The sequence below is a fragment of the Thamnophis sirtalis genome, unplaced genomic scaffold, assembly GCF_051295495.1.
Source record: "Thamnophis sirtalis isolate CommonGarterSnake01/CBP01778 unplaced genomic scaffold, rThaSir2_p1.2 scaffold_13, whole genome shotgun sequence".
In the NCBI taxonomy this organism is placed as follows: domain Eukaryota; kingdom Metazoa; phylum Chordata; class Lepidosauria; order Squamata; family Natricidae; genus Thamnophis; species Thamnophis sirtalis.
This window is the reverse complement of record NW_028261393.1, coordinates 333097-356644: the sequence shown is the minus strand read 5'-3', so window position 1 is coordinate 356644 and position 23548 is coordinate 333097. Positions and strand designations below refer to the sequence as shown.

Here is a 23548-nt window from a genome sequence, read left to right as displayed (position 1 = left end):
CCCCGCCCCCCCCCTGCAAAAAAAGAAGGCTGAGATTTCCAGAGTATTAGAGAATTTATTTTACAAAAACCGATGGTTCTTTCCATCAGCAGCTTTAAGACAGAGCAAAATTAAATAATACAGATTTGATCTGCAAAGATTCTTATAAAATTAAAAACGAACATGTAATACAACCGATAGACATGAGGAGCTGCAGGAGACATCGTGCCCACAACCGGGGAATTCTTTCTAGAAAGTGTATGGGGGGGGGGGAATCCTTAGGATACAAATTCCAGTGAGGTCCCACTACAAAATTAAAAAAAACCTAGAAAGGTTGCTGGAGAGGGGAGCCCAGAAGAAGGGGGGGGGCTGGCACTGATTTCCCCCCCTGCTCTGCCCGCCCAGAGGGGGAAGTGGGGGTTCCTGGAGAGCCCCTTGATGGGCTCGTCCGCAATGGCTTCCCAGCACTGGGGGCCCAGAGGCGACAGGAGCCCCCCTGCCCACGTGCAGAATTAAGGCTCGAGTGGAAGGGGAGGGAGGGCGCCCCAGAGAGCCAGTTGGGGGGTCTCTGGCCGGGCGAAAGTCAGGAGCCTTTTCGCCTCCCGTGCTTATTTCCCTGAAACCCTGGCAGGTGGAAAAGGGGGGCGGGAGGCTGACCCCCAGCAGTTCTGGGCCAACCCCCGGGACAGGATGTGCTTCGCATAGATCACACGCTGGCTTTGCAACGTGAAGGGGGTGGGGGGGTGTTTGTGCGGAGAGGGGGGGAGGAATGGTCCAGGCTTCCCTTGGCAGAAGCCTCAGCCCAGGAGGGTGAAGGCCCTGCAGGTCACCGAGCAGGACAGACACCCCCTTTGGGCGGAAGGGGCCCCTTGGTCTGAGCCTGGTGGAGACAGCAGGGTGCCCTCCGTGTGCCCTGCTGCCAGCCAGGCCGGCCCAGTAGAGGACTGGCCCAAGGCCGGAGGCCAGGCAGGGCCCCCCGCGCTCCACAGCAGGTGCCCAGGAGGGCCCGGGGTTGGTGGCAACTGGGGTCGGGGGGGGCGCATCCCCTGGGGGCGCCTATGGCTTTGTGCCAGCGCAGGGCGCCATCCCTGCTGCCGCTGGAAAGAAACCAAGTGTGCTGGATTCAGTTGCATGCACAGAAATGCAATTGGAAAAGATTACAAACAGTACCATTGATACAAATATAGTGTTTTATAAAGAATGTAGACATTAAAACTTTTTTTTTAACTTCCTGAGGCGCTCTGCATTCCCTAGAAAATAATTTAATGGTGAGAAAGTGCTCGGAGAAGCTGGGCTGGCGTCAGGCGCCCAGCCTGTGGGAAACAGACCAGCCCGCTGGCGGCCCTTGGCTGGCGGGAGGGAGCATGGCTGGCCCGCTCCCACCAGGGCTCAAGGGCCCTCCTGTGTCCCTCCAGCCGAGGCCCCGGGGGGGGGGCATGGGGTCGGAGCCCAGCTGGGAGACGGGGCGCTGGCGGCTGCTCTCCAAGGGAGCCGCTCTGCAGGTGCCACGCCTGCCCTCCCCGCCCGCCCGGCCGCTCACAGCTCCTCTTTGTCGACGGCGCTGGAGAAGATCTGGGCGAACTTGCGCAGCTGCTCGTTGGCGCTCTGGGACTCCTCCTGCAGCCGCTGGTTGCTCTGCCTGAGCGTGGCCACTTCCGCCTGCAGCACCACCTTGTCCTGCTTCTCCTGCGGGGGCCAAGAAGGAGCGGGCAGTCCCAGGCCAGGCAGAACCCGGCCCTCACAGCCCCCTCTCTGCCCCTGGGGGTCCTGCCCAGCCCCCCCCCCAGCTCCTTACCTTCTGCAGGTCACTGTGCAGCTGCTTCAGCATGGCTTCCAAATGGGAGACCTTCCCCGTCAGATCCGCCGGCGGCTGCTGCTTGCTGCAAGGGGGAGAGGCGGAGGGGCTGTGGCACGAAGGCCGCCTGGGGCTCCTGCAGAGCATCTGCCAGGGGCTCCCCCTCCCCAGCTGTCCAGAACGAAGGCCGCACACCCATGCCCCGAGCCCTGGTGGGGCGGGGGGGGGATGAAGCCACATGGAGGTGGGGGGAGGATTACCTGCTAGGCGGAGCTCCAACCTCCCCAAGACTGACGGCCTCAGGAGCCCCAGCATCCCCCCAAAACCTGACCTTCCTTGAGGAAGTTTTCTCTCTTCCTTAAACATACTTCTGCCCCCCCCCCCAGCCCCCTGCTCACCTTAAGACAGGAGCCGCGTGTGGCTGCCTCTCCAGGCTCAGGTGCCCAAGGCCAGGGCTGCCAGCCGGTGCCGCCTCTGGGCTCAACACGGCCTCATGGAGGGAGAAGAGAGAGACCGCTCTCTGCACTGGGGGGGCGGGGGGGGAAATCGGTAGGTTGTCAGATGGAAACCTCCAGGCCCCCGACCGGCCAAAACTGGCACTGCTGCCAGGGCAGAGAGCCATGCCAGTCTGGTGGCAGCTGGAGGAGCTCCTATGCCCTGTCGGGCAGCTCCCACCCAGGTCCTGGAAGCCCCCCTCAGGGACAAGGGAAAGGGGATGGAGCACCACTTGGAAGGCCGAAGGACACCCCTGGGCAGTGGGAAGGGGAGCCCTGTTTGAAAGTCCATGCTGAAGGCCTCTAAGCAGCAGCCCCCCCCCCCCTCCGCCACCCCCGGTATCCGAGCAGGCCTTCCCGCTGACGGCTTCCACTGTAGACTGCAGCCCTGAGCCCAGAGAATTCGGGCCAGCCGCCCTCGCCACTTCCCAGACCCTCCTGCCTTCCTGGGGGAAGCAGCCCAGGGCCGATGTCCCCAATTTTCACAGAGAGGAGGAGGAGGCGCCGCTGGCATGAAGCCCCTGGTGGGGAAGCCCTGCTGGAAACTCCACCGCCCACCCCGACAGAGTGGCCAGTCTGGCCCCACCTTCCGTCCCATCTGGCCTTTCTGCTGGCTGGCTGGGCAGGAGGAGGAGGAGGAGGAGGAGGAGGAGGAGGAGGAGGAGGGAGCAGCCTGAGCTGCCGTCTCTCCGCCATGACTTGGAGAGGGAGCCCCTCCCCTTACCCAGCAAGCCCGTGCCCGGAAAGGCGGTGCCAGCGGAAGGCAGCCAGCAGGCCTGCCAGTGAGGGAGACACCCGCCTGGGCCAGGGAAGGAGCTGTGCCCTGACACGCAGGCTGCCTGCACGCTTCCCAGGCAGGGGGAGGGAGGGAGGGAGGGAGGCCGGGCACGAAAGCTGGGTCACGGCTGAGAAGCCGCCCCCACAGCTCCTGCTGACACCAGCTCTGTCATCCTGACATTGGGGGTAGCCGAGCATCTGGGCTGGAGGGCAAAGCGCTTTGTGGATGCTGGTTTCCCACCCCCCTCTGCACGAAGGGTTTGCCCTCCCCCATGCCATGGCGGGGGGGGGGGGGAACGGGACACAGGGTCAGCAGAGGAAGCCAGGAGGGATCAGGGCTGCCCAGGGAGGCCCCCAAAGCCAGCTGCCTCTGGGGCCGATGCCGAAGCCCTTTTCTGCCTCCTTGGGAGCAGAGCTAGAGACCCGGGCGGGAGGGAGGAAGAGGGCACCCCCCCTTACCTTCATAAGCCTTTGCGGCACTGACCAAGCTTGACCACTCCAGGCCCACGGCTGTGTCCGGCAGGGGCATCAGGGCGGGGTCAAGGCAGCGCAGGGGCTGGTCGCGCACCTCGGCCAGAGAGAGCTCGGAGGCAGAGATAGTGGCTGCAAAGAGGGGGGGAGAGGGGAGACCCCCAGACCCATCAGCCGACCTGCACAGGCGGCCCTGCCAGTGGGCTTAAAGGGGGCCCAGGCAAGCTCCTCCTGCCCTGGATGTTGGGGCAAAGACCGGCTCACCCCACCCCACCCCCCGCCCAGCAGGGATTCCCATTGCCTGCCTACGACCGAGACGGGGGCTCCCCCACTCACCCTTCTCCAGGGAGCCCCCACGGCCGCTGCCGGCCGGCCTCCGCCCAGGGAGGGTGCTGGTGAAGAGCATGTCGCTGGAGAGGGGCTGCTCAAAGCAGGCACTGCTGGCAAAGGAGGGGTCTCGCCGGCCACTGCACAGGCTTTCATCCGAGAGGGTGCGCTGGAGGGTCTTCTGGGGGGCCGGGGCCTGCGGGGGGGGAGCAGAGACCCTCTTCAAAGACCCAGCAAGTCCGTGGCTCTCCATTCTGCTTGTCCCCAAGGAGCTGGACGGGAAGCCTCTAAGTGGGCATCCCTCCAGTGCCCAAAGGCTGCCAAGGCTCGATCCCAGGGAGAGGCCCAGGGCAGCATTTGGGGTCCAGCCCCCCCCCTCTTCCCTGGCTCACTCAGACCCGGGGCTCTGCTGGGGAAAAGCCGGCACGAAGCCCTCGGACACGTTCATGCCGCAGGTTCCGAAACTGCCGCCCTCGGGCAGATTCCCCCTTCCGTGGGGAGGAAGGTGGTTGGGGGGAGGGGGGGGGGCGCACCAGCTCGTCCTCCTGCTCCAGGCTGCTGGAGTCCATGATGATCAGCTTCTTCAGGTCATCTTCGATGGTGGACTTGTGGGCCTTCCGTGGGAGCGAAGGTCCCGCAGAGACGCTCGCAGGCGAGGCTGCCCAAAGACGTTCCTGGTGCTCAAGTCAATTCCCCTGTGGGCAGAGAGGGAGGGGTGAGCCCCCTCCTCAGCCTCGATCAGGAGCCTTCACCCCCACCCCCACCCCAGCCAAAGCAGGGCTCGCTGCTGCCCCCGCCCGCACTCACTTCTGGGGCTCCAGGAAGGGGGCTGGCCTGGCCGAAGCCTCGGGGCTCTTCTTCCAGCCAGCGGGTTGGGCTCTGGCACTCCGGCCGTTCTGCTTGGACAAGAAGGACTTGGGCACAGAAGCCGAGAGCTGGGAGGAGCTCGCCTGGGGTCCAGGAGCCGCCCGGGAGCTGTCTGCAGGGGGGGTCTTGTAGGCCTGGATGGGGTAGGTCCCCCTGGAGCCACTGGGGCTGGAAGAGAGGCAGGACAGTCAACGGGTGGCTGGCCCCCCCCAGCTGGCCATGGAGGGGCCACTCCCTCTGCAGCGCCTGAGCCATCCTGCCCCCCCCCCACTTGGCCCTGGACACAAGGCACCTTCCTCTCTCTGGGGTGGGGGTGGGGGCAAGTGCCCTACCCCACATCCCACCTGGGGAAAATCAAGACCGGGGCTGCCATCAAGGGCAGTTCTGGCCCAACCCCCCCCCCACTTCTGAAAATCAAGTCTCGGCTTGCAAGACCCACAGAGCCCCCTGGGGGCCCAGCAGGCCTGCAAACCCCCCACATGTTCAGAGTCCTGGTTATGCTGTGGGGGGGGGGAGCTGCAGGGTCCCTCACCTGACCTGCCAGAAGGGCTCTCGGGCACTGTTTGCCCCCTGGTGGGGCCGCCAGCCCCTTTCCCGAAGGCCCTGGGGCAGTAATTCCAGCTCTGCTTGCCCAAAGGGCCAGGGGGCCACGCGGCCTCCGCCCGCTTGCTGTGGCCTTCGGGGAAGGCGGGGCCAAAAAGGGGCGAGGAGACAGGCACTCGGTCGCGCCGGATGGAGAGGGCGCCGCTGGCATCGATGCTGCTGTTGCTGGAGACCCCGCCCTTGGCCCAGAGCTCTGGCACGCTGTCGCCGGGCTCGGCCAGGTCGTCGCCGTGGCCACTGGAGGCGTTGCTGGAGAGAGTGTTGCTGCTGGACGTCTGCCTTCGCTCTGTAGGGGATGGGATTGGATTATTTCATTTATATGTCGCCCTTTTCCCCAAAGGGGACTCAGGGCGGCTCACAATTCAGTCAGGGAAGGGGGTACAGAGAGGGGGATAAAAAAGATGAAACATAACAATACATAATTAAAAAACACACAGCAGTCATACCATTTGAGGAGGGGGGCAAAAGCTCTTTAGCCCCAGGCCTGTCGGAACAGCCAGGTTTTAAGGGCTTTGCGGAAGGCCTGGAGGGTGGTGAGGGTTCGAATCTCCACGGGGAGTTCGTTCCAGAGGGTCGGAGCAGCCACAGAGAAGGCTCTCCTCCGAGTAGTCGGCAGTCGGCATTGGCCGGCGGATGGAATTCGGAGGAGCCTAGTCTGTGGGATCTGATCGTCTATTGGAGGTGATTGGCAGCAGGGGGAGTCAGCCACTCAGACACGGAGGAGGCACCCAACGGGCGAGCCCTGGAGCCCACACTCACCTTGGGGGCTGGTCCGGGAGTCCTTGCCAGGCAGCTCCCAATGGCCTGGCCTCTTGTTCCCGGAGGCGGCTGAGAATCTGGAGGGCCCCGGCATGTGCCACAGCAGCTCTGGCAGGGCAAGGAGAAGGGTCAGGGGAGCCGCTCCTTTGGGGGCCTCCTGGGGGAAGGCGGCTGGCTTCAAACCTCCCCAGCGCCCCGTCCCCTGGCTGGAGGGCTGGCCTGTGCCATGCCCAAGCAGGCCTGGGTGCCCTGCTAGCCCTCTTTTCCTCCACCGCCGTGCCTGGCGAGGCTTCTATCACCCAATGCCAGGCTGCAGGAGACAGCGATAGCAGCCTGCCCTTCTCAGAAGCTCCCGGAACGGCCCCAGGCACATGCTGCCCGTCTGGCCCCGTGCTGCGCCTGGGGGGCACAGCTGGCCTTCCCCTCCCCGATGTCTGGCAGCTTCGGCAGAGGCCGCTCCCGGAATCTCAGCCCAGGACACCTCCGAACCCCCCTTGTGCCCGCCCTCCGTGCTCACCGGGCTTGGGCCTCTCCATGGTGCCTTCCTGGCTGGCCAGCCCTCCGCTGGAGGAAGAGGAGTCCCCCGTTCGGGCTCACCTCAGAGGGAGCGAGCGGCTCGAAAGGCCCCGGAGGCCGCGAAGGGACCCCGTATCTGTGCACAGAGCTGAAGCAAAGGAGGCTGAAGCTGGGAAAGGCTCCGACACAGCGGGAGAAACTCCACCCAGCCCCTTCGTTAGCAGGTTTTAAAAATACCAGGCTCAGAGGAGGGGGGGGGGGGGGAGAGGGGCCCAGGAGCGGAAGGAGGGAGCCAGCTCCTCTCGCGCTCAGCTCCACGGGTGGGCAACGGAGGGGAGTGCAGAAGGGGTGGGAGGCCAGGCAAAGGGCCGGCACCAGGACTTCCGGCGTGGATCCGGAAGCCCCTCGGCAACCGTCCACGGCGTCTGAGGGGGCAGAGAGAGGGGTCTCCCCCCTTTCATGAGCAGCCTCTCCTGGGGTCAGACCTCCGAGCCCCTCTGCCTGTTCCCAGCGCAGCCCCCCCCTCTGCTTCTCCCCCAGAGCAGAGAGAGCTCAGGCAGGGAGCGACTCCCACCCAAACAGCCCAGGATGACCAAGGAGACGGCTGGGGGTTCAGCTCTCTGCATTCCCTGCTTTGCCCCTCTCCCTGGTGGGCCTGCAAGGTCCTGCCCAGCGCAGCTTCTCCTCTGGCTGCTTCTCCCAAGGAAAGCCTCCCCCCCCCCACCAGCCCTGGAACTCCTGGGATGCAAATAATATCCCCCCCCCCCCCCCAGCCAGCCAGCCAGCCACTCTCCGGGCTCTCTGGAAGAAACCCTGCCCCTTCGCTGCCAGTGGGCAGCCCCTGGCTCAAGGAGAATCCGCGGAAGAGCCTGGCAGGTCAAGGGGGGGGGCACCCCTCTCCAGCTACGTACTTGTCCACCGAGGAGGGCTTGTACCAGGCAAAGGAGCCTCCCGAAGAGCCCGGGACAGAGAAGCTGCCGGAGGGCTGCCGGTACGACTGGCTCTTCTCTGGGCCACTCTGGGGGGAGGAGGAGGAGACGACACCCCGCGGGGTCTCTGGGAAGCTGGCAGGCCTAGAGAAGGAGGGAGAGCCCTGAAGGCTGCACGGCCCAGTCCTGCCCAGGAGTCATGCAGGCCGAAGGGGGCCACTGGCCGGGCCGCCTCCACCAGAGGCCACCGCAGAGCACACATCCCAGGCTCCGCGTCCAAGCGTTGGCTCCTCCTGGCACGGAGTCTGCGGCCAGCCCAGGAACATGGGCCGAGAGCCCAGGCTCCCAGCGAGCCCCACGGCCTCCTCCCCCTCCTCCTCACCTTTTGCTGTGCAGAGGCTGGGCCTGGCGGTAGGGGGTCAGGGCGCTCTGCTTCGGGGTCCTGGTGAGGGACTGAGACTGGCCAGGCCCCGGCTGCTCAGCCCATTTGGGGGGCTGGGAGGAGCCGTGGGTAGCGGAGCCACTCCACTGATAGGCTGGGCTGCTGCCGTACGGAGGCCGGTAGCCCCCAGGGAGGCCCTCGGCCTCCGCCCTGGGATCCATCACACTCATCTTCAGGGACTCGGCCCACCCCCTGCAGGGAGGGAGAGAGAGAGGGAAGCGGCGTCTCTGCCTGCCCAGCCCAGGAGCGCCAGGCGTCGCGCAGAGGCGGCTGCCGGAAGCTGCAGGCATGGAGGTCGCTCTTCCTGGTCCTGGCTGCCAGCTGCCCACTTCAGGGGCACCGTACCAGGGCACCGCTGCCCCCAAGCCCCCTGCCGCCAGGCCCTATCCCGGCCCCCTCCTGGCAGCTTCTGGTGCCTGTGGGGGAGCCCAGCCACTGCGGTGCCTGAGGGGCGGGCACCGTAGCCCCCTGCCCCTAGCCGAACCTTTGGCCAAGCAGCCTCCAAATGCGGCCTAGTCTGCAGGAAGGGGGGTGATCGCCCCTTTCCCGGGTCCCCTGTGCCGGTGGATGGGAAGGCAGCCTCCCTCGGGCTTCCTCCAACGCCCACAGCCGGCAGTTCTTGGCAGGCGGAGCCACCTAAGCCGGCTCTGCAGCTGCCAACCTGGGAGAGGCCTCAAAGCCTGCAGCTGCTTGGCAGGAAGGGACCCTGGGCAACCCCAAGCTTCCAGCCCCCGGCCCAGCCCCCCCCCCCAGAGCAGACCTCGCTGCCTGCCACCCTCATCCCCTCCTCCCTGCAGCGAAAGAGCCCCCAGATGGCCCCCCTCCAGCCCAGTGCTGGATCCTCCTCTGCCTGCCCCAAAGCGGATGGAAGGGCGGGAGCCGTTGCTGGAAGCCTCTGGGTGCCCCGACTTGCTTTGCAAACCACACCTGGAGAACCAGAAGGGGAGCTGGGTGGGGGCCCCTCCTCCCCCCTCCCTTCTCTTAACCGCGCATCGTTCCTCCACAGGAGACCGCGAGCGGCTGCCAGGCAGGGAGGGGGGACGAGGCATGATAACGGGAGAGTCGGGAGGAAGCAGGGGAGGGCCGAGCCCCGGCAGCTCCCCTTCTGCACGGCCAACCGGATTCTCAGCCTGGATGCCACCCCAGTCCCTCGGCCCCACTCCTCAGCCTCTGGGCTCCCCTCCCTCCACACACTCCTAGCGGCTTCTTGGCCCAGATCCAAGGCGGTGGCACCTTGCCCTAAAACGAGGGCAGCCCGCCAGAGGTCAGAGCCCCCTGAGCCCCAGGACTCCCTCGGCCCCATCGGCCGGCCTCCCTCGGTTTCCCTCTAAGCAGCAGCTGGGATTCCCAGCAGCTTCCCGCTCTGAGCCTTTCCCCAACAGCAGCCCAGAGAGCAAAGCCCTTAGATTTATTCACTGCTTCCCTCTGAGCCCTTTCCAGAGTCGGCCTCTGCCCCCCCCCCCCCCCCCCCCGGACAACCTGGCTCCCCATTTGACCCGCCTCAGGAGGACGGACGGCCGAGTCAACCTGGAGCCTGGTGAGATTCGATCTGCAGGCAGCTGGTGATCGGCAGAAGTGGCCGGCAATACTCCACTCCAACCCCTGCGCCACCACGGCTCCTGCCCTGGCACCTGCCAGAAGAGCTGCTGCTGCCGCCACTCCCCACCGGCCGCCAAAGCCACCGTCACCCCAACAGGATCTGCCCAAGGGGTTCTCTTCTCCCGGGGGGGCTCCCAAGAGGGGCACCGCAGCCCAACAGAATCAACCCAGCAGGGCAAAATCCCCCCCTTTGATGAGCTCCCAGGAGCCAGTTGAGCAGGGCAGAGGGGCTGGCAGCCTTGGGGCTTGGCAGGGTGCTCCCCCCACCCCGCTCCCCCAGGACAGACCTCCTCCCCTACACAGGGCTACCCACTGCCCAGGCTGTGGGGCCAGATAGGTCCAGGTTGTTCCGAGGCTCAATTCTGCTGCAAGACTATAGAGGATTTCGCTCGTCTCTGGCTGCCCCCTCCTCCTCCTCCTCCTCCTCCTCCTCCCGTGTGGCCCCCGGCTCCTTCTTAACCCTGCCTGGAGGTGCAGAAGCTCACCTGCGTGGAACACCGTCCTCGTGTGGCGGAATCACCACCACTTTCACGGTGACGGAGGTGCGCAGCCAGTCGATCATCTGGTCGTGGCTGAGCGTAACCACGGCCACCTTGCAGATCTCCACCAGCCGGCTGCCCTGCCGCAGGCCTGCCTGCCAGGCGAAGCCGTAGTCCTCCACCTCGGCCACCGTCCCGTCAAACTTCACGTGGAAGCCCAGCTGCCCCAGCCCGTTCCTCCGCAGGGTCATCTCCACCGTCTCGGCCCCAGAGGTCGTGACCTGGGTGAAAGCAGACCACAGCGGCCGGGGTCAGAAATACCACTTCCCACCCAGGGTGGTGGGGGGCACCTTACCTAATCAGTGGGCAGGGGCGCTACTGACCTTCAGCCTCTGCACAATCTCTTTAACGTCTTCAGGGTTATTCTCTGGGGCCTGGACAAAGATATGGTCCCCCCGGCCATAGAAGATTTTCAGGCTGCAGCTGTCCGGCGTCCAGCCGATGACATCTGCGCAGAAGCAGTTGAAGACCACTTCCTTGGAGGCCAGGTCCAGGAGGGCCACGAACTCGTTGGAGATGGCCAGCAGGCACTCGATCTCTGCCCCCTGAGAGTAGTCCTGGGCCAGCAGGCGCCACCCGAGGGCCCCCGTGCTCTGCTGCTCGGCCCCGGTCCGGGCCCTCGTCTTCTCCCTCTTCTTCGAGGCCAGTGAGATCAGGTTGAACTTCCCGGCAGAGTCAATGGCGGTGCTGGTGACGCTGTTCTCAGCCAGATCCTTCAGGTACTCGTGGCGCGTGCGCGTGGCCATGGCGTGGAACTTGTCCGACTTGTGGGCGGCATTCTCAGCGTTGATCACCTTGGCCAGCAGGAAATCCCGGAAGACGTCTGACTTGTGGAAGGCGGCCTGACTGGGGATGGTCGGCCCAAAGGGGGGCACATCCTTGGAGCGAGTCACCGCCACGCTTGGGACATGGAAATGAAAACACAGGCCTGTGGCTGAGACTACACAGGCCGCTGCCAGGTTACTCCTCGGCCGTTCCCTCTGGGCCAATCCCAGGGAGCAGGACGGAGGCCCACGCCAATCCCAGGGCCCAAGATCGGAGGATCAGCCGCCAGAGAAGCCAGAGTTGCGAGGATCACCTGCAGCCCTGATCCGTCGTCCGAGAGAGGCCGCCTACAGAGGGGTCCCACTGGCGCCAGGATGCAATCAAAGCCCGGAGGGTCTTCTCCTCAGGTGGGCGAGCCCAGATTCTGCCCGGAACCCCCTCCCGCAGCCTTACCTGTAGCGGACGCTCTCCGTGCAGGGACTGTGAGCGCAGACGATGACGAAGACGTGCTGGAAATGAGAGCGGATGTTCTGGGGGGTGAAGGGCAAGGCCCCCGGCTCCTGGAAGATGATGGTGACGATGTCGTTCCCAATGTGTCTCTTCCGCAGCAGCTGGGAGGGAGGGGAGGGCGGCACTTGAGAGCCTGGGAAGGAAGCCCGGAGCCCAGCCAGATGCCTGGGGAACCAGGAGGAAAACCTGGACTCCCTCCCCAGTGGGGTGAGGGGGGAGGTCATTGCACAAAAGAGAAATGAAGGGCCAAGAACACTAAGCTGAGCCCCACAATCGGTGGCAACCCCACAGTTCAGTATCCACCATGCCACCCCCAAGGCCAGCCTCCTCTCTCCTCCGGCCCGGCTCCCACCTGCCCTGCCCGGTACCTGCTGCCTGTTGTTGGGGGTGTAGGGGAGCATCGTGGAGACGTGGAACATGATCTCGTAGCCCTGGTAGGTGGTGTAGAGGGAGTGGGTGCCCGTGGAGTCGGCTGTGAGGGAAGCCACAGGGAGGCTCAGCAGGGCGGCTGGGTCCCTTCGAGGGCAGGTACAGTGCCAGCAACGTGTCCCCCCCCCCTGCCAGCCCCCAAAGCACCCTTGGCAAGGACCTACTTTTGGTGTCCAGCTGTGCGGCATATTTGCGGAAGCCTCTCAGGCAGACCTTCTCCCCCAGCAGGGCCAGGAACTCCTCAAAGGCTGGCCCGGCCTCCTCGTTGTTGTACATCTCCTCCTCCGAACTCTGGCCGGCCTTGCAGTACAGGATACCCACCTTGTGTTTCCGGCAGAGCTGGGGACAGGCAGGAGAGCTCCCTCAGAGCCAGCTGGGGCCCAAACCCAGGAGTGACTCTCGGGAAGGGGCCTCTGCGAAAGGACAGCCCTTCCCGGGCCACACGCCAGGCGGGCAGGAAACCCCTACCCCCACCCCCACCCCCACAGGGGGTGCCTGGGGTCCTTACTCCTTGCTCGTCCAGCTTCCGCAGCTGCTCAGAGACCTGGGGTGTGCTCGGAGCCAGGCGCAGGCAGTGCATGTTCAGCTCGGGGACCACGTGCTCCAACACGTCCTTCAGGGGGAGGCCACGGACGGTGCCGTGCTTGGTGGTGGTGGGTGTTGCGTCTTCTAGGATGGCACCACGGAGGGTGGTCAACTGCAGGGCCCAGAAAGAGAGGCAGGAGTGACGCTCGGCCCGGCCCCAGGGACACCTGGGCTCCCCTCTTCGGGCAGGGCGTGGCGGAGGGCTGCCCTCTTCCCCAGGAGCGCCTTGTGCCCGGGGCCAGTGGGCCACATCCTCTTCATGGGGGCCGAGCATGGGCTGGGGAGACCTGGGGGGGGGGGAGAGCCATCACGCCGGCCTCAGAAAGTTCCTGGACGGCCTTGCAGACGGGCGCTCTACGCGGGAGAAAAAGAGCTCTAGAGGAAAGCATCCCAGCCATCGGACGGGCTCCCTCCCAGCCTGCAGAAGCCCAGGAAACTCTTCTTTCTTGCAACAGGAGATGTGCAAGAGCTGGAGGAGTGCCAGCCCTCCCCCTTCAGGGACAAGGCCCTGGAAGGGACCCCCTCCCCAGCCAAAATCCAAGGTGCCACATGGAGACTTCAGCCCCTCTCACTACTCCAGACCGTTCCCCAAAGCATTCAGCCCTTGGTCAAAGGGGCGGATGGGGTTTTCAGGGGCACGAATGGCTCGGACTGTCCTTGTTGAAGCTGCAGGGCTAAGGGCCTGTGGCACCTGGCAGGGCCCACGTGGGGCTCAAGCTGGCCTTCCTTCCCGTTCAGCGGAGAAGTGCCCCCTACCCCAGTCTGGAACTGGCCCTGCCAGCTTCCCCGCCAGGCCCTCCCGGTGCTGCCACACGCCCTGCTGGCTTGGATGGACGTGCTTCACAGATAGGCAGCGTCTCATCTCCACAGGCCCTGCTTGCTTCCTCGTGGCCCCTCGGACCAGGAACTCCACCATTAAGCAACACATAACGTCACGTCACTCTGATGATGGCGCTCTATTAGTCCTGGCCGCGATCGTTACATGAGTCCCATCAGGTTGCGGCTTCCTGCGCTGACATGATTAGTCTTTTGTGACCTGCTGCCAGCTTCTCCAGCAGCTTCGCTTGCCGGACGGCAGCAGGGAGGCTGTCAACGGCCATTGTGGGACCCCAGGATGCAGTGACCTTCTATTTGGCCAAGCACCCAAGCGGCTGCCTTGTGACTGTGGGACACTGCAATGGTCACAACTACCCCTAGGTCCCCTCATTCAGCCCACTGCATCTTCAAACTGTCGCTGAACAAGTATATAAGCTTATTATTTATTATAACAAGTTTATAATAAATATATTATAAACCGGTCAGACGCCACCCTTTGGCCAGGAGGAGAAACTGCCTGCTGCAAAGGAGGAGGGTCTCAGCCTCGCGAGAAATCCAAGGAGAGGACAGGAAGGGAGCTACCATCATCCCAGAAGGGAGCAGGAGGGAGGACAGAGCCAGAGATCCTGGTTGAACGTTGCAGAAAAAGGTTGAAGATTACACAGTTGCTGGTCCCCCATTTCCTAGAAATGGTCAAGCTGGGGAGGCTTAAGCATGGAAGGGGGACTTGACGCTCTGGCCGTGGGGACCCCTTTCCGTTGCGGGATTTGAACTCTCAGGCAGGGGACCCTCCCACGGGAAGCATTAAGGCAGCCTTTAAGCTGCATCCCCAGTGACCAACTGTTCTCCTGGTGTCCTGGTAGGACAGCAGCCGAGAAGACCAAAGAGGCGCCTTGAGCCAGCTGGATGATTCTCCCCCCACTTCAGCTTCTCCCTAGTAGGGGGTGGATCTCCCAGCCAGTTTGGAATTAGCGGGGATCAAAGCCGACTCAGAGATCTTCTAAAAACCCACCAGGTTCCAAATCCTTCTGCCTCCCACCCACCGCCCCTGAGCTGCAGGACCTCCAGTGGCTCCGAGGAGCAGCCACTTACCTCGCTGGTGCGAAAGATAATCCTGTACTGGTACTGAGACCCGTAATCCCGATGGTCTTCCAGCTTCTCGCGCCTGATGCTGACCGCCACGGGGCCCAGCTTCTCATCCACCCCAAAGTAGTTCCAATGTTCTGATGGGGCAGAGAGGAAGAGGGGGGGGAGCCTTAGCTGTTCATGCTGCGCATCAAGCCCTCAACTGCCGCATTGTTCCCGCCATTATTCACCCATCGGCAGAGGTGCCCACCCACTCCGAAGCCCCTCCAGCAAGGCTTGGCTGCCCAACTAAGCCGAAGAACAGCCCCAGGACAAAAAGGGCGTGGGGGGCTGAGGGGACCGGGAGGAGGGGGGGGAGAGGCACCCCAGGGAAATGGAAAGGAGGAATTCGGGGTTCTTGTCTCCATTCGCGTAGGCATATCCCCTGGGATCCAGCCTCACCCTCAACTGCCCACCTCCTCTGGGGCCACTCACTCTCCAGCGCCCCAAACCGCAAAGCCCCAAAGCGCCAACCTTTGCCAGAGAAGTAGTCCCGGTAGTACCGGGCGCCCAGGTCCACGTGCTCGATGCTGTAGTGCTTCAACCGGCTGAGGCTGCGCTGCAGCTCCTGGGGCGTCTCCAGCACAGAGATGCTGGCGTTTGTGCAGTAAGGGACGGGGGCCGTCTCCGCAAAGGCCCCCTCCCCACAGCCGCCCAGGGAGGCAGGAGAAAAGCTGATGTTGCGTTCCCTCTCGCCCCCAATCTCGTTGCGGAAGTGAGGGCAGCTGAGCAGCAGGCTGTTGCTGCTGTTGTCCCCCGGATCGTGCTCCAGATTCTCCTTGGAGTTCAGGTCCTCAGGACTGAAGAAGGTGCCGGGCGGATCCAGGCCGGCCAGGCCGCAGACGGCAGCAGCTGGGCCTGCGGAGGCAGCCGAAGCCCCTGTGGTGGTGTTCCTCCGCTGAGCCACACAGACCCGCCTGGCCACCACCTCCTTCAGGTCGAAGAGCAGGCTCTGGACGTCGTAGTGAGCCAGGCCCTTCGGGCACAGCCAGCCCCGGCCGGCCTCCTCCGCCTCCCCCGAGGCCCTGCTGCCGTCTCCCTCCGCCCGGCCACTCCGCAGCTTCCGGAAGATGGAGTCCCCCCCACCCCCCTCTGCCCGGAGGCCCTTCTTGCGGGGCTTCTCCTTGGGGTGAAGAGGCAACCCAGATTCTGCCCGGGCTTCTGCCTTGGCACTCCGGGCAGTGTGGAAGGGATCCACCCGCCGCTGCCGCGTCGCCGCCTTCCCACTCCGGAACTCCTTCAGCATCTCGTAGAAGCTCTGCTCGGAGAGGCCCTGGGCGTCGATGGAGGACGTGCTGCCGTACTCGCGGAAGAGGGGCAGGCCACCAGCCAGCCGGCCTCCCCGGGGCTCCACCGCGGCTTCTGGGTCACACTCGCTCAAGGTGACCTCGCTGTTGCTCCTGTTCCTCAGCGCCACGAACGCCCTGCCGGGAGAGTGCAGGCACCCATCCTGGAACTCTGTGTCCTTGGACCTTCTCCGAGCCAGGCGCCGGGAAGGCCTCGGCCCCGAGGAGAAGGCGGCCTCCCTGGGCGGCTGCCCGTTCTGGAGCTCCCACAGCATGGGGCCCGGGGCCTCTGGGGCCTTGGCAGCACCGGGGGCCGCTGGATCCTTCAACCCTTCTCTTTTGGGGGGCCAGTCGGCAATCCGGGCCCGCACCCCCATTTTTGGCACAGCCGGGGTTGTGACGGCCGGTCGCAAAGGAGAAGCATCATCCACATGTGGGGCGCAGCCATTCTGGGACCAGGATCCTGGAGAGGAGTAATCGGCCCCTGTGGGGTCCAGGCCCCCCACATCGCAGCTCTCATGCACAGACCGATATGCTGTCATAGTCTGGGTTGGGCTCCCTTCACCTCCATGGGGACATGGGCACACCACAGCCGGTGTTGGGGGGTGGGGGGCTGGTGCAAGCAGCCTTGCCCCAGCCTCTCCTCAAGGCCCAGCGTTGGAGGAGGAGGAGGGCAGCAGCAGCCGTGCTTCCGTTATTCCAGCCACTGGAACCATTCTGAAAGAGAGGGAGAAAGGGCATTAGCCTTGGCGCTCTGGGGCAGGACGTGGGGCAGGCCCACTTGGCTGCTGGGGAGCAGAGCTGGGAATCTGCTCTCCTGCAGAAGCCGAGATACTATGCAACCTGCTGTACGCTGGGCAATGAGGAAGTCCAGACTCCCCCAGAGTCCTTTCACCCGGGGGCAGCCCTCACCCCGCCTAGCAAACGAGGGAGGGGGGCGGACTTTGCCTGGAGATTGGGGTGGCCAAATTCCCCCTAAATCCGGAGGCCCGTGAAACTCCCGAGGCACGCTGGCTGGCTGCTGGCCTTTGCATTGTGTGTTTGTGTGCGAGTGTTTGTGTGTCTCAGCCCTCCTTTCCTTCTCATTTCATTTAAAAGATTGGTATAGGCGCCTGTTTTAATCTGGAACGACCCACAACACAACTGCCACAACTAGCAACAACTGAGCCAAGATGGAGGCCTGCAACCACAGAACCACAGAGGCCCATGGGGGCATGCTGGCAACCTTGGGAAACAGGCAGCCACAGCTGAGCAAGACCCCATGGAGCCAATGCAGCCCTCACCCCAGCCTGGATCCTGCCCTCCACGAGCCTCAAAGCTGGCACAGGGACACACACACACACCCAATTCGCTCCAGAATTCCATTTCTATGCAGGCTGCCCAGATGCAGAGCGAGCCCATCCCGGGTGCCCCACAGGACACAGTAGGGCCCCAGACATCCCCTCAGGGCAGAAGGGGACAAGGGCCCTCCCAGGGCTGCAGCCGGGGGGGGGGGGGGGCTGGGGGCTGGGTTTGCAGCCATTCCTCAGGCCGCCTGCAAGGGGGGCCAGCATGGAGCACTTCGGCTCTGCTGCCTCCACCTCTCAAGCGATGGAAGAGGCAAAGGGAGGAGGGGGGGGGGAAACGGACCCCTCCCTCTGAAGAACAAAATGGAGGCACCCTTCTCTTGAGCCCTGCACTGCACGAAGCATCCCAGCACCTGCTGCTGGCTTGAAGGGGCCCCCGGAGGATGGCAGGAGCTGCCAAGACAAGCAAATGGCGTCCCTGCTGCGCCTGCCCTCTTTCCCTCACCCCCAGCCCCCAGGGGGACCTCATGCTGCAAAGGCTCCCAGAGCAGGTCGCTCTCCCAACATCCCTGAAGCCCCTGGGGAAACGCCCAGCAGCCCCGGCCTCAGGAAAGGTTGGCGGCCACCTCGACGTTCTGCCTCCCCTGAAAGAAGCCCCTCCGGGCCCCTTGTGCTCCGGAGGCCGTGCGTGGAGCACCGCAGTGGAAGGACGGCCTCCCGTTGGGCCCCAGCCGGATCTCGCTTGCGCATCCCTCCCCACCCACGGCCAGTGCCCAGTCCCACCTGACCCACGCTCAGGAGCCCCCCCGGCAGAAACATTGGGCCCCCCTCACTCTTGACCCTTGTCCAGTGCTAGACAAACATTTCAGACTGAGCAGAAGCTCTTCAGCCGGCTCTGCTTCTGGCAGCCCTGCAGGCCAGGGAGGGGAAATGCACACACACACACACACACACACACACACACCCCTCTGATGCTGAGGTCCAGAGGTGCCCAGACACAACTGCCACTGCCCATGCCTGGCAGAGCTGGGTGCTTCCCCCCCCCCCATCACAGCCTGTGCACCAGGGGGCCAGATAGGAGCAGCCCAGTCCTTGCCTGGAGCCCTTGGGAGCCTCCTGCCAGAACCGCAGGGTCCCAAGCACTCCTGCCCGACAGGCCAGCCACCAGCTTTCCTGGCAGTGGGGGGAGCCCGAATGACGCTCTAGAACCCGGACAGCATCCGCTCCTTTGGCCAGCCGGTCAAGAGAGCGTCCGAGGGGGTTCTCGGAAGCAACAGAGGGCAGGATGCGGCACCAAGGCCGGCCTGGGCCCATGCGTGGAAGGAAGCCAAAGCTGCCCTCCAGGGGGCAGAGGGTGGAGTGCTGAACCCAGTGCCAAGTCGGGTTTTCCTCCCCCCTCCCCTACCCGAATTGGGGGCGTGACGCACCAGAGCAGCAACATTCAACGGTAGGAAGGAGCAGAGCCACAACCTGGCAGGCGGGCGGGTGTGTGGGCAGCTTCAACCGCTTGCCAGCTCCCTGGCAGTGCACCCCACTCATCACGAGTCCCAGACAGGCTGTCCTGGTGCCTTCTGTTCCTTCCCTAGGCTGGAACTTGCTGCTGGCCCACTCAGCCGGGCACCCTGAGTGGGGGGCTCAGCTACCTCCGCCCAGCCCTGGCTGCCTCTCCTTGGTCCACAGCGCTTGACTCTGGCCCTCTAGTTTGCCCAGCAGGCAGCCCAGCCTCGGGGGGTCTGACGGGCATTTTTAACCAAGACTAAAGTTGGCAGACAAAGAGGAGTAGCTGCATCTCCCCAAACTCTCCTGGTGCCCCCGGAGCTCTTGCAAAGACGGCCAAAGGCAGAGCAGGGTGGAGTGGGGCCCTTGCCTTCTTGAAAGGGGACCCCTGGGGCACCTGGGCGTCTTCTGACCAAACCAAGGGGAGAACAGGCTCCTAAGCCTTTCTCGACCCTCCGTGCCAAGCATGGTCACCTGGGCCTTCCACAGCAGGCAGAATGCCAATGTGGCAATATTAAGCCTCTTCCGCAGCTGGAGAGACTCTGCCACCCAGGAATCCAAGGGCACAGCTGCCCAGGGGGCAAAGGGAGCCCCCCTTGACTGCCCGCTTGACTCCCAAGGACTCTGGGGGAGCAGACAAGCAGAGGCCTCGGAGGGTCCGAGGAAGCCCGCCTGGCCTGGCTGTGTCTCCAGCTCTCGGTTCCTCGTCTCAACCGGCCAGGTCAAAGGTGCTCACGGCCATGGGAGCAGCCCTTCCCCCCCTCCGGCTTCTGCTTACCCTCCTTCCGCCCCACAAGACCCCTTCTGGCGGGGAAGCAGAATTCCCGGGCCGGGCTGCTCTGGCCAGAGCCAGCCACCCTCTTCCTTATGCTGGAGGCGGGGGGGGGAGGGGCGACCGCCTTGCCTGCTTCCCCGCTTTTCTGGGGCGCAGCCACAGTTACCAGGCGACCAGATCCGAGGGGCAAACGTGCAGCAGCAGAGCGGCTGGCTGCAGCTGGCTGGGGGGAGGGCAAGGCGGCTCAGAAGAGCGGAAGGGCCCGGACGGGAGAGGGGAAGGGAGCTCTGCCCTTTTCCCAGGGCCCCCCAAATGCCAGCTACCCCCCCCCCCCCCAGGCGGGTCTCCAGCAGCCTTGCACCCATTTGGCCAGCAGAGGGCCGGCCTCTCGGTAGCCCCGTGGAGCAGACCGGGACCACTGATCAGAAAGGGCCTTGGGGGAAGGGGGGGGGGCTTTGGAAGTTGCCTCACAGGCTCCTCCCACCGAGGCTTTCAAGGCAGCTCCAGACTGCAGGCTGAAGGACCTGCTGAGGCTCGGCTCCTCCTGCTGGTCGCCTCTGGCCATTGCAGGGGCTCCTCCCGCTGGTCGCCTCACCTGTGCTGAGCTGCGAGGCCACGACCTGGGGTGGACCAGAAACTGCTTGTGCCGCCCAGCCCCTGGGGAAGCAGCTCAGCAGTTCTGGGGTGACCAGGAGGAGCAGGGAACCCCTGGCAAAGAGCTGGGGGGGGGGGTTGCAGGTGGGCAGGTGTCAGAGGTGCATCGATCAGGATCCGGATGCGGCCTTAATGGTTCCCTATTTGGAAAGAGCCATTGTTGGGATGAGAGGGTGGAGCAGCTGAAAAGGGAAACGCGTTTCAGGAAGCCAGCCCCATAGGATGAGGCAGGAAATGTGGGGAGCAGATCTGAGGGTCTCCTGCCAGTCCCACTCCCCAACCTGGCCCCTAAAGCTGCACTGACAAAGCCTCCAAGCAAGCCACTGAGGGCCTCCACAGGAACCGGGTGTGGAGTCTGCTGCTCCGGAAGAGCCCCCCCACAGCTTGCCCGGGGTCCCCTGGCCCCCTTCAAGAAGAGGACAGGGAGGGGAGCCAAGGAGCCCTCCTGGAGGAAGACGGGGGTCCTGAGGGGAGCTCTGCCCCCCCTCTTCATGCCTGACGCAAGCAGTGAAAGGAGAAGCACAAAAGGAGATCAGGCGCCAATTAAGCCACCAGGCCTCTTCTGGCACCTGCCAGCATCTCCATGCCACGCCTGCCTGTTTGTTAAAGTTTTTTAAACTATGTAGTTAAAACCTCCAGTGCAGAGGGTCCCCCCTTCCCCCCCCCCGTCCAAAAGCTGTTCATGCCTACAGCTGGGGAAGCCGTTCTTAGCTACCCCAGTAACCATGGATCACGTAGAACTGCCGTACAGGAGGAGTCGGAAGACTGGACTCAGTCGGGGGAAGATGGACTCAGCTCCCCAAAGTGGCAGATGCCCCCCCCCCCGGGAAGAGAAGAGGCCCCCCTGCCGAGTCCTTGGTGCTCCCGGGCTCCCTGGCAGGGGTCTCACTGCTGGACGAGGGAGCATCTTCGGCCCACGGAAGAGCAGAGCACTCGGAGGCAGGAGCAGCTCTCCAGTTTCAAAGGCCAAGCGGATCCTATGAGTGGTCAAGCAGAAACCGGGAACCCCCGGCCACCCCCCACCCCCCCGAGAGAATCCCACGAGAGGAACGAGACTTTTGTCCTTGGTTCGGAGCCGCCCGGGGCTTGGCGTAAGAGTGGCGACCACGTGAATGGCTTAAACACCGACACACGGCCCCATAAAGAGCCACCACCCGAGCCAGTATGGACCGAGAGCAAACGTTAAGACAGTTCTGTCCTGCTGACGTCTCTCTGTCCAGGCACCACCAGCCTTCAAACACGACTCCAGGTTGCCCCCAGGAGACCTCTGGCAGCGGCCATCAGCACATGGAAGGCAGCTGACTGGAGGAGAGGGGGGTCTCCAACTACAGACCCTTCTCCATCTAACTGGCCTCCTAGTCTAGGTGGCTGCAGCAGTGAGCAAGAGAGATCCCAGGCACATTGGAGGATTACTGGGGGGGGGGCATTGGGGGGGGTGGTACTAAAAGGAAGTCAAAGACCTGGCTTTGCAGGTGGGGGTGGGGGGTGCATGTTGTTCTTGGCTAAGATGGTCACTGGGGCCAGAAGGGACAACATGGGACACATTGACTTTCGACAGCTGTTCCAGCTGTGCCATTGTAAGTGAACCCCACGCAGTCATTAAGCATGAAGTCCCACGATGGCCACTGGTGACACCAGCCGGCTTCCCCGCTTTGCTTGTCAGAAGCTGCAGAAGAGGGCGATCACCTGCCCACAAAAGGTTGCAATTCACACAGGCCCCCGGCGCCCAGATCAAATTACGCAGCTTCAAGTTGTAACGGTTGTAACTTTGAACGGCTGCTAGTCAAGGACTGCCTGCTTTACGGAAGATCCAGTCGGACCACGCCAGCCACTCAGCCTTCTCTACAACATCCCCAAAGACCTCTGTGTCGGGCAGAAGGAAGCAGGTCTCCCGGAGGGGCACGGAAAACCCTTGGAAGAAACTGAATCACTGGCTGCATTTGGGGGGGGGGGTTTAAAGGAGGGGTCCCGGCTACCGTTCTGCCCTCCAGACTAGCATCCGTAATTCATTACCCTGCGGATTTTGCTCCATTCTGCTGTAAAGGTTTCCGCCCGAACAGAAGGTGGGATTCACAGGAACCCAAAGTCTGAGCTGGAAACAGCTTGCTCAGCCCTTGGACGCCAAGGCAATGGCACCGCAGCGCCCGCCGGCTGAGCTTACGACACCCACGTGCTTCCTGCAGACTTCAGCTCCTGCCGAACGGGGCTTCGGGGGCCCTTCCCCACAAAGGATCTAGTCCAACTGCACCCACTTTTGTCTACCATAAAGGTCTAGCCTAAGTAATCCTGAGGAGGAGGAGGAGGAGGAGGAGGAAGAGGAAAGGAAGAGGCGACTGTACCAGACTCCCAGCATCTCTCCATCTACAATGAGCCGCAGTGGCGCAGTGGTTAGAGGGCAGTGCTACAGGCTACTTCTGCCTGCCGCTCCCTGCAATTTGGTAGTTCAAATCTCACCAGGTTTGACAGCCTTCCATCCTCCTGAGGTGTGTAAAATGAGGGTTGTTGGAGGCCAGATGCTGGCTCCGTAACTGCTTAGAGAGGGCTGTAAAGCCCTGTGAAGCAATATGTAAGTCAGAGGGCAATTGGAAAAGGAGTTTCCCTTTGAAGATAGCGAAGATCCTGTCACCTTAAATCACTAAGTCATTCTTCATAGACCAGTTTCAAACTCCTCCCGAGCTGAAGGAATGGGAGGGACCTCTTCCCCCCTTATATACAAACACACACAAACACAAAATCACAAATGATTTAGAAAACCTCCTTGCAAATCTCCAGTGCCACCAGGAGAAAGCATCCCTTGTCCAGAGGAAGGTCAAGTTGGGGGGGGGGGGGGCTGCCAAAGCTAATGGGAGCCCAGCTCCCTCTCCAGAGCCTGCTCTCCCAGTCTTGGCCCAACCTGAGGAATAGGAGCTGAAGGCCCAGGGAAGCTCCTGGGCACAAGGCCGAGCTGCTTCCTAAGAACCACCAGGAGGGTCTCTGGTGCGGCAGGCAGGCCCACTGGAAGGAAGGGGGCATGGCTCCCATCAGCCCTGACCACGGGGCCTGAAATTCTCTCTCTCCCACACACTCCAAATTCTAGGGGCCCCCACAAGAGCCAAGCCCCACTCCAGCTCAGAGCTCTGAAGAGGGGCAGAGGGGCCCTAATCTCAGAAGCCGCCCACAGACCAGGGGCCCCATGGTGGCCCTTCCTCTGCAGACCGGGTTTGTCCTTTGGGGCACAGGGCACAGGCCTCGGACCCCGAGCTCTTCCCTCCCCCAGAGGCTCTGGACGGTCTGCCCACCGCACTTCCAGGTGCCTGAGCAAGAATGCGGGCAAGGCAAACACGGCCAGGAGTGGCTATTTGTTTAAGGGAGCGATTGTTGCCTCAAAGCCAAACAGAAACCTCCCTCTGCCTTTGTTTTTATCTTGTGCTGATCAGGGACGTCCCGCCACATGGTTTCCCCAGCGGACAGGCCCACTTTTCAGGTGCCACCTCGGAATAGCGTGGGAGGCACCTGCTCTGGGTCCGAGATGGACTGGGAGAAAGTCTTGGCACTGCAGCCTCCTCAGGGCCACAAGGCCCAGCAGAAAACCCCTCAACCCTCTGGCTGCCCCTTTCGGAAAGCACGTGGCCCTGGAGGACTCTGAGCCACGACTCAGGAAGCGGCCACACTGTCTGCTGCCGTGGCCCAAAGGCCCTGCCGAGGGCAGGCTCTGCTCCTGCACTGGCATCCAGGAGCCTTCAG

General features: G+C 63.5%; 1 protein-coding gene across 1 annotated transcript; it reads right to left on the bottom strand.

The window, feature by feature from the left end:
* Positions 1-809: 809 nt before the first annotated feature.
* On the bottom strand, positions 810-16327 carry SIPA1L3 (signal induced proliferation associated 1 like 3). The gene is given in 23 exon segments (XM_087728209.1): positions 810-1665; positions 1775-1859; positions 2173-2299; positions 3505-3648; positions 3853-4039; positions 4377-4468; positions 4471-4538; positions 4651-4878; positions 5243-5282; positions 5285-5592; positions 6063-6180; positions 6590-6656; positions 6658-6736; positions 7500-7661; positions 7900-8151; positions 10044-10318; positions 10421-10997; positions 11316-11473; positions 11741-11844; positions 11966-12140; positions 12310-12498; positions 14295-14425; positions 14802-16327. Coding segments are annotated over 23 exon segments (5070 nt in total). The 5' UTR covers positions 16156-16327; the 3' UTR covers positions 810-1515.
* Positions 16328-23548: the final 7221 nt, after the last annotated feature.